We start from the raw sequence: 10000 nt of genomic DNA, 5'->3' as shown, positions 1-10000 counted from the left end.
ACTTCAGCAAGAGACTATCTGCTCGCTGTGTTATTCGGACGACGAGACGCACAACCATCTATTCCTTCAATGCCAATTTAGCTCCAGTATATGGCGTCACTTTGCAGAGAAGATTTGGTGTAACCCTCCACTTTTACTACATCAGATTCCTCATTGGATTGAGGAGGCGACGATTGATCGAACACGACAACGAGCTGCACTAGGGAGAATAACACTATAAGCATTGGTTTATCTTGTTTGGCAGGAGAGAAATAGCAGGATTTTCCACGCACAGAGCACTCAACTGCCATATCTCATTCATAAGCTGGACCGGCTAGTTCGGAATATTATCTTATCTTCCCAAACGAGCATGCAACCTCGTAAAAATTTGTTACTACAGGATTGGTACTATATCACAAGGCTTCCCTGATATGTCTTTTGCTAGGAAAGCAATAGGCATGGAAGTTTAATTTTGTTAACCGATTTCAAAACGGTTCTGTAAATTACAAATAATAATTTTTTTGGTTAATAGATGCAAATTTCATAAAAAAAAAAAAAAAAGTTGTTCGATAATACAAAATGAAAAATGGAAATTCTTTTTCTTTCTCTTTGTTAAAAATATTATTTAAGGAAAATAAATTTTTGTATCCTTTAAAAATTTAAAAATCGTTGCTATGGAATGGAGGTACAATTAAATTAGAGGTAAACATGCATTTATAGTATTATATATACACACATTTTATCTTTTACGTTTTCACTTCCGATAGAGGTTTATTGTAGTAGGAGGCCCAATAGGCAAAATGTATAAGTAAGCCGACACTAAACGGGCCCAAAGGGCCCATAATCGGCCCCTGTTATTTTGGTTTTATTTGGAAACCGGTTAACTTCTTTTCAGATCTAACAAAACTGAAAAACCGGATTCGATTTACTTGGTTCAGCCAAACCAAATCTAATCTCTACCACGGATTCGATTTTCTCGTTATTGAAAATCATGGAAAATTGGTTGAATCATATTCATGACTACATATTTTCGCTATAATTTTTAGCACATTTTATTAGAATATAAAAATTTAAACGAAATTAACATATAAGAATATCACACTTTTCCCCCGTAAAAAAATAAATAGCATTTCTCACAGATGATTAGGAAAAATAATGTTCTTGTGAACGATTTAAAAACTATATATTTAAAATATAATATTATAATCTGTAAATGGTAAAAGGATAAGATAAACATAGAGAAACAAAAAAGGAAATTATAAGAGGATGAAAGTGTTCTTGGTTTGTAGACTATTTAATGAGCACAGTGGCGAAAAATCCATGTTTCATAAGTATTGACGTGTAAATACTTATTAATTTATGACATTCCAAATTTGATTTAACTACATAAACAAAAAAATCTTTCAAAACGTATAAATAATTATTATTGTTTTAATTATTATTATTTTTATTATATTGTTGTTGTTGTAACAGAAAAAAATTTCAGCTATATTGAGAAAGTGAGAGAATATATCGTGGAATTTGAGAAAAATGAATAAGTAAATGAAATGAAATGGTTTGAGTAAGTATTCGTTGTCACTGAAAATATTGATGTTTCTAAATGGAATTAATAATGCTATATTGGTTAAGGGATTTACCATAAAAGGAAAATATAAAAAGAAATTATTTCCAATTACAGAGTTTTAATTTATTTAACCCTACACTTGATTTAAAAAAAAAACATACAAGGAACAATTGTATCGAGTAGATATCATATGGCATTCTTCAAATAAATTTTCTATATAAACCAAAGAGGTCCATCGTTTGGGACACCAAAGGAAAAAACAAAAAGAGAAAATGGATTTGAGAAATTCCGACAACGACAAGAACAAAGAAGAAGAGTCGGCCAAGAGCAAGAAAGCTCACAAGCCATGCAGCGGCAAACAGGGCACGTCCAAAGATCGCCATGCGAAAGTTGACGGCCGAGACCGCCGCATCCGCCTTCCCCCGGCCGCCGCCTCCCGGATATTCGATCTGACTCGCGAGCTCGGCCTCAAAACCGACGGAGAAACCATCGCCTGGCTCCTCCGCCAGGCCGAACCCGCCATCATCGCCGCCCCTGGCCGCGGCATCAATCCTTACGACAACAATATTAACAATAACGTGGCTGACGATTACATATTTGACCTTAACAACAACACGAACAGTGTTGTCAGTAATAATAATAACGGCAACATTAATATTAATAATGGTGATGATCATGATATTATTAATGTTTATGCTTACGTGGGTTCGAGTGGTGGTGCAATGGGTGGTCACGGGTTTGGAGTGCCGGTGGTCCCGGTGGTTCCGGTACGATTTCCGGCGACGAGGAATTTTCCAGTGGCCGGAGATGTGAGGATGATGTCGGGAAATCATGGTTTATTCGGGAACACCCGCTTGCTGGCGTCGGCGCCAGCAACACCGCCGCCGCAACCCCAGTACGATTTTGAGGCGGAGATGGCGTATATGCAGTCTCTCTCCGGCGGCCGCCGCGGAGCAAATTGAGAAAGGAAAAAACAAGAAACGAGGAAGAATTAAGATCTATATGAAGCCTTGAAATAAGTATAAGTTCGATTATGCTGGCTATCTTTTTATGTTTTTCCTTCTTCTTTTCTGATAATTTTAATTTACTGTTTTGGTTTGTCTAAAAAAGTCACAGTGAATGGAGAAAAATGTTTGTCCTTTGTCGCCAAAATCAGTTTTTTTGTTCGGAACAAATTCATAATGATTTTTTTTTCTGTTTATATATATATATATACTAGGGAGAATAACACTATAAGCATGAAAAGTTATATTTATTAAAACTAGATTCAATGAATAATTCCATTTTTGTTATCTTTTTTTCTTCTCGGGTATTCTTTACAGAATTCCATATTTTCAAAAAAATATTTATTTATTTTTTAATTCATAATGAAATGCCAAATTTATTTTTTATTTATATATTAATAAAATTAAAGTGTTTTCTGATTAATTGAGTTTTGTAATCTATCGAATAATTTTTTCCTTGTAAAACTAATTTACGGCTAACGTATATGATTTACGAACATGATAACAAACTTTGAGTGTATTGACATATGAATTATTCTTTTTTTTTTGTATTAGTAATCTAAGAAATCAGATATTTATAATTTATTTTTACTATGAAAAATATAATGTAAGGACAAAGAAAAATCACCCAAAAAAAGATAAACAAAAGAACACGTTTGTCTTGCCTATATATTCTTCGTATATTTATTTGATAATTCTAAAAGAATTTGGATATGCGATTAACTATTTATTTTCCTTTGAAAATAATTTACCAGGGGTTGAAAAAATAAGGTAAAAAAAAGGAATACGATATTACCATTGTTGTGAGAGAAAGTCCCAACGGTCAAATGAAACAGAGCCATAGTTTCTCTCTCTACTTCCTCGTATATCGCCATCTCTTCCTCTCCTCCATTTCTTGCTATCCAAGAAAATAACGAAGCCGAACAAAAAAACAGCAAACCCTAATCTCGTCTCTCTGGAAAATTCTCTCCTCAAATCTCCCATACACGTTTCTCTGATATCTCCGCGATCCTTCCAACAAAGCTGCGATTTTTTTTGTTTCGGAGAAATTTTCCTGTAATGGGAAGGAGGAACTCGAAGTGGAATCCATGTTTCTGCATTTCGGAGATTGCGATTTCGTTCTTCTTCTTCGTCTTCTTCCTCCTCGCGGTGATTTCGCCTCGTCAAGTAGTGTGCCAAGATAATCCCACGGCGAATCGCCTGTTTAACCAGTTCGTGTTCGACAAACTGTCCAATCTCACCGAGGTTTTCGAGGCTGACATCAAGCGAGAGCTCGGATTCTGCATTACCGATGTGTTAGTTCTTGTCGGAATTTCTATTGTGTTCCCATTTGGGTTTTGTTGTTCTGTTCATTGGGGTGCTGAACATGCATTCGAACCGTAAGCCTCTTTGGGCATTGCATTGAAGGTGTTCGTCTTTTTGCTTGAATGACAGGAAACGTGATTATAACGAGGCATTTAATTTCTCGGCTAAGCCCGAATTCTTAAACGCCTGTGCTAAAACCACGAAAGGTATACATATATATATATATATATTATATTCAACATTTTGAGCATGCCATTTACCAAAAAAAAAAACATTTTGAACATGAGCTCTGCTCCTTAGATGCGTTCAGACATGGTCCCATGATGTTTTTTTTCCATGTTTGTTTCAAACAGGCGACATGATGCAGAGAATTTGCACGGCTGCAGAAGTGAAGATATACTTCAATGGCTTGTTCGAAGGTGGATCCAAGAGGTCGTCCAATTACCTGAAGCCGAACAAGAACTGCAATCTCTCGTCTTGGATCACAGGTTGCGAGCCCGGATGGGCATGCCGAACTGCTAAAGATCAGAAAGTCGAGCTCAAAGACGACAAGAACGTGCCTGTCAGAACTCAAGTTTGTGCGCCGTGTTGCGAAGGTTTCTTCTGTCCTCGCGGCATTACTTGCATGATACGTAAGCATTCTAACCCCCAATGTTTTGACATTCGTTAAGTGTTGTTCTGTCCTGATTCCTTTGTTGTATCCTCGATGAAGCTTGCCCTTTAGGCGCATTCTGTCCACTTGCGAAGCTCAACAGAACTACAGGACTATGCGACCCGTAAGTTTCATTCTGGTTTTGTCTGAATTTGTGTAACGTGATCCGGTTTCCTGCTAAAGATCAGTAGCAGGAGTGTTTTGCAGATACCATTACCAGCTTCCGTCAGGACAGCCAAATCACACGTGCGGTGGAGCAGATATTTGGGCTGACATTACCAGTAGTGGCGAGGTCTTCTGCTCAGCCGGCTCGTTCTGTCCGTCTACTATCCAAACTCTTCCTTGCACTCGAGGGTACTGAAAAAAAAACATTCCTTAGCTTCTTCCACTCCTGTTTCTTGGATTGTCTTTGTCTTTTTTCCATATGTTTCTTCCCTGTTATTGCCATTATTTCCATCTCGTTGGGTGACTTCATCACTTTCTTCCTTTTTTTGTATTTGCATCAGACATTACTGCAGGGCAGGTTCTACAGCAGAACAAAGTGAGTAACCTCTCTATCCAATAACCTCTAACAAAATTTTTAATAATTTAGAAAAGAATGAAGCTAATGAAAGAGAAAGCAAGAGGTGCCAAAACAGAGGACTTACAAGGAGCTCTATGGACATCCATGGAATTTTGAAGGTGACTCAATGCCTTTTTTTTTCTGATGAACTTGCAGAATGTTTTCGGCTGGCGACATGCAATCCAAGGTCTGCAAATCAGAATATCACAGCTTATGGAATCATGCTTTTTGTGAGTGAGATTTGATACCGGCTCAATCAAATACCATCTCTCCATGTTTCCGATGCTTAGATACTAAGTGAATATCATTTGATAATACCTTTGTTCTTGAATCTTTGCTTGTTCAATGTAGGCCGGGCTAGGTTTCCTGCTCATAATCTTCTACAATTGCTCTGACCAAGTGCTTGCAACTAGAGAAAGAAGGCAGGCGAAATCCAGGGAAAAAGCAGTGCAAAGTGTGCGGGACTCACAAACTCGTGAAAAATGGAAATCTGCCAAAGACATTGCAAAGAAACACGCAACCGAGCTGACACAATCATTCTCTCGTACATTTTCTCGAAGGAAATCCATGAAACAACCTGATCTGATGAGAGGTCTAAGCCAGGCAAAACCTGGATCAGACGCGGCTCTTCCACCTATGGCAGGTGGTTCAGACACGAAAAAAGGAAAGAAGAAAGAAAAGAACAACTTAACACAGATGTTACACGACATTGAACAAAACCCTGAGAGTGCAGAAGGCTTTAACCTAGAGATAGGGGACAAAAACATAAAAAAGAATGCTCCAAAAGGCAAGGCATTGCATACACAGAGTCAGATGTTCAGGTATGCATATGGCCAAATCGAAAAGGAAAAGGCTATGCAGGAGGCAAACAAGAACTTAACTTTCTCCGGGGTCATCAACATGGCAAATGACATCGATATAAGAAAGAGACCGACTATTGAAGTGGCGTTTAAAGATTTAACGATCACCTTAAGAGGGAAAAACAAACATCTTCTTAGATGTGTGACTGGAAAATTATCTCCTGGACGTGTTTCGGCCGTGATGGGTCCTTCCGGGGCAGGGAAAACCACCTTCCTTACAGCTTTAACTGGCAAAGCACCAGGTTGCACCATGAGTGGCATGATTCTTATAAACGGGAAGGTTGAATCAATTGAATCCTACAAAAAAATCATAGGTTTTGTGCCACAGGATGACATAGTACATGGGAACTTGACAGTGGAAGAGAACCTATGGTTCAGTGCAAGATGCAGGTAGGCTACATTTGCCTGTATCTTAGATATCATGATAGGGATGATTACTGTGCTTAATCTATTTATTGTTGCAGGCTCTCTGCAGATCTCCCGAAGCCGGAAAAGGTTCTAGTCGTCGAAAGGGTCATTGAATCACTAGGTCTGCAGCATGTTCGAGACTCCCTTGTAGGGACAGTGGAAAAGAGAGGAATCTCTGGAGGCCAGAGGAAACGAGTAAATGTTGGGCTGGAAATGGTGATGGAACCTTCACTTCTGATATTAGATGAACCTACATCGGGTCTTGACAGCTCATCTTCTCAATTACTTCTCAGAGCCCTTCGCCGTGAAGCTCTTGAAGGAGTAAACATCTGCATGGTCGTCCACCAACCCAGGTATTAACATTCTCCCATCTGTATGCCTTCAAATGGAGCCGATGAACGGTGATTTATGTCAACAGATCTAAAATATACTAATGGGCCCTGTTTTTCCTTTCTCTTCTCTGTCCTCAGCTATACTCTGTTCCGAATGTTCGATGATCTGATACTGCTGGCAAAGGGTGGATTGATATGTTACCAAGGATCAGTTAAGAAAGTTGAAGAATACTTCTCGAGCATGGGGATTAATGTCCCCGATCGTGTTAACCCTCCTGATTACTACATTGATATCTTGGAGGGCATAGTAAAGCCAAGTACAAGTTCGGGAGTGAACTATAAGCAGCTTCCGGTGAGATGGATGCTTCATAACGGTTATCCCGTCCCTATGGACATGCTAAAGAACGTTGAAGGAATGCCTGCTTCTGCTGAGAACTCTGCCCATGGAGGCAGTGTGGGAGCAGCAGATGGACAATCTTTCGCAGGGGAGTTCTGGCAGGACGTCAAGGCAAATGTTGAAATTAAGAAAGATCATTTGCAAAATAACTTCACCAGTTCTGGTGATTTATCCGAAAGGGTAGTACCAGGTGTATCTCAGCAATACAGATATTTCTTAGGAAGGTATATCTCCTCAATACTAACTTATTTTCAGCCAAATCAATCTGATTGACATTGATTTTCCGATCTCCTTTAGACTGACAGTCACTAGAGGATGGACGGTTCTGCTATTGATGCTGAATAACTTCTGTGAATGCTTTGCAGGGTAGGAAAACAAAGACTACGAGAAGCCAGAACGCAAGGTGTAGATTACCTGATTCTTTTACTGGCCGGTATCTGCTTAGGAACGCTTGCCAAAGTGAGCGATGAAACATTTGGAGCCATCGGCTACACATACACAGTCATTGCTGTTTGTAAGTAGAAACTCACAGCTCATGATTTTGATAGAAACCCGGAGCTTTTTTGTCGGGGGGTCTACCAGATTTCTTCAGACATTATTTGTTGATTCTAACCAGTTTGAGGATTTCTGGTTTTCAGCTCTGTTGTGCAAGATTACTGCTATGAGATCCTTCTCTCTGGATAAACTACATTACTGGAGAGAAACCAGAGCCGGAATGAGCAGCCTCGCTTACTTCATGGCCAAAGATACAATTGATCACTTCAATACCATCATCAAGCCATTAGTCTATCTCTCCATGTTCTACTTCTTCAACAATCCAAGATCAACCGTCACAGACAATTATGTTGTCCTGATCTGTCTTGTCTACTGCGTGACTGGCATAGCGTATGTCCTGGCCATAGTTTTCGAGCCTGGTCCAGCTCAACTGGTAAGCATCCCACTTAGGAACTGGTTGCAGCTGACAACGTAGAAGCAAATATTTGATCTATTTGATTCATTTTTTCTGACAAAAACCCGCATTTTTTCCTTCGTGTCTCGGTTCAGTGGTCAGTGTTGCTACCAGTGGTTCTGACTCTGATTGCAACCCGGAAGAACGATAACAAATTCGTAGATTCGCTTTCAGATTTTTGCTACACGAAATGGGCTCTCGAGGCATTCGTGGTATCAAACGCTCAAAGGTCCGACATTTCAGATTCTTCTGCCATAAATTTCCATAGCAATGGTCTATCTATCTCTACACGCTTTTTAACACCCTCCTGAAACGTTACAGATATTCAGGAGTTTGGATAATCACAAGATGCGGATCGTTGATGGAGAACGGGTACAACATCAAGAACTTTCCCCGCTGTCTGATCTTCCTCGTCCTAACCGGTATTCTCAGCCGTGCTGTTGCATTCTTTTGTATGGTAACCTTCCAAAAGAAGTAGATATAACTTTCTCTCGAAGATTTCTTCCCCTTCCACCTGCAAAACCCGGGGGGAAAAAACATCCAAACACGCATTTCCCCCCGTCTCACTCCGAGAAGATAAACCGAGGAATCGGAGCAAAGGCATGAACTTTACAAGTGAGAGCTGACACCATTCTCTCAGGAGATCAAGCCCGGATTTTCTGTTCATATGTAGTTTCCGTAAGCAGAGTTCTGTATTCTTTATGTGTTGTATATCTTCCCTTCATTCTTTTATAGATACTGTAGTGGCCATAGAAGAACACAACTAGCAAATTTTTTTTCTTTTTTTCTTTCTTTCTTTCTTGGAGGATTTGATTTTCTGACCGTAGATTTCATATATCCTAAGATTCAAAGGCAATGATGAATTTATCTTCAGCATAAACTTGCCATCTTGTAATGAAATCTCTTCTTTGATTTTTCACCGTCGTACCACTTGATAAAAGAAATTTAGTTCGCAACTCGCAAGTTCAAAAATTTCCCGAGAAAATAAGGAGAGATAGGATAAAGGAGCAAAAGGGTTACCTCGAAATGGCGCCGAGGAGATTCTACCATGAATTTGAGTGGAAAGGAAAACGATATATATGTATGTATGCATATATATATATATATATATATATATATAACAAATAATCATATTTTTTGGATAAAGAACAAATAATCATATTCGAGCACATAAAAATCAATTCGGTATGATTTTACAATCAAAATCAATTTTAAACCGAATATAAAAAAATATTAAAAAAAAGAATATGTGTACAATGAATGAATGATAGTATATAGATTAAAAACAAAATAAGGAAATAGTGGGAAAAGACGGTTAAGGCCATCAAACAATGAAAAGAGCCTCTCATCTTCCACCACCAAACCCTAACAGTTTCCATCTCTTCTTCTTTCTTATTTTTACTTAGGCTTGAAGCCTAAGTCACAAATTCTATAGTTCCAAGTCCCCTTTTCTTCTTCTATTTACAACAATCAACATTCCCTCTCTTCATCATATCCTTTCTGCCTCCCCATGGCTGCGGCCACTCTCCCTCGCTCTCATTCTCCCTTTGATCCCTCTCTTGATGCTGTAAGTTGAATTTAGCTTAATCCGTTATAGGTTATATTGTTTTTCGGTTCTCTTTGAAATCGTTTGAATCCGATATGAATCGAAATTCTTGGCTTAATACATATAGATCTTGAATCTATTGCGTTTTTCTCCGTGAATCAACTTTTGGTACGTCTCATTTTCGTATAGGATTCATAACTTTTTGCCCAAACACCGAATAAGTTGGACGTGTTCTATTAGGAAACATAGTCATCTAAATGATGCTATATATATATATATGTATCTCTCCTATATACCCCTAATAATATATATTTTTTTTTGATAATATGTGATTTGCCAAGTGGGGTTCGAACCTGGGTGGAGCACTCTTTGCGCATACCCACTTACCAGTTGAACCAACCACCCTTGGCAACCCCTAATAATATATATATATATATATATA

The 10000-nt window shown here is 38.7% G+C and overlaps 3 protein-coding genes and 1 long non-coding RNA gene across 6 annotated transcripts in view; 3 read left to right on the top strand and 1 right to left on the bottom strand.

Moving 5' to 3' along the window:
• Positions 1–1809: 1809 nt before the first annotated feature.
• LOC104810869 lies at positions 1810–2690 on the top strand. The gene has a single exon (XM_010537316.1). The coding sequence runs from the start codon at positions 1816–1818 to the stop codon at positions 2503–2505; it is 690 nt and encodes a 229-aa protein (XP_010535618.1). The 5' UTR covers positions 1810–1815; the 3' UTR covers positions 2506–2690.
• A 700-nt stretch (positions 2691–3390) lies between these two features.
• LOC104810868 (ABC transporter G family member 28) lies at positions 3391–8931 on the top strand. The gene is made up of 14 exons (XM_010537315.1): positions 3391–3842; positions 3982–4058; positions 4206–4484; positions 4565–4628; positions 4712–4858; positions 5011–5045; positions 5223–5296; positions 5418–6316; positions 6391–6687; positions 6805–7287; positions 7429–7577; positions 7702–7991; positions 8108–8241; positions 8334–8931. The coding sequence occupies exons 1-14, from the start codon at positions 3607–3609 to the stop codon at positions 8488–8490; spliced, it is 3321 nt and encodes a 1106-aa protein (XP_010535617.1). The 5' UTR covers positions 3391–3606; the 3' UTR covers positions 8491–8931.
• On the bottom strand, positions 4880–5506 carry LOC104810867. Its single transcript, XR_771353.1, has 3 exons — positions 5385–5506; positions 5152–5255; positions 4880–5030 (listed from the first exon to the last, which is right to left on the bottom strand). It is a non-coding gene; the product is annotated as an uncharacterized LOC104810867 (long non-coding RNA).
• Positions 8932–9489: 558 nt separating the features above from the next.
• The window catches only part of LOC104810866, a 5395-nt gene continuing 4884 nt past the window's right edge, over positions 9490–10000 (top strand). For all 3 annotated transcript variants that reach the window (XM_010537313.2, XM_010537312.2, XM_010537314.2), the window contains exon 1: positions 9490–9579. In XM_010537313.2, the coding sequence (XP_010535615.1) occupies positions 9523–9579 (57 nt within the window). In that variant the 5' untranslated portion in view covers positions 9490–9522. The remainder of the gene's footprint in view (positions 9580–10000) is intronic.

The sequence above is a fragment of the Tarenaya hassleriana genome, unplaced genomic scaffold (genome assembly GCF_000463585.1).
Source record: "Tarenaya hassleriana unplaced genomic scaffold, ASM46358v1 Cleome19, whole genome shotgun sequence".
Taxonomy (NCBI): domain Eukaryota; kingdom Viridiplantae; phylum Streptophyta; class Magnoliopsida; order Brassicales; family Cleomaceae; genus Tarenaya; species Tarenaya hassleriana.
Note: the sequence above shows the minus strand (reverse complement) of the source record. Positions and strands in the feature narration are given on the sequence as shown.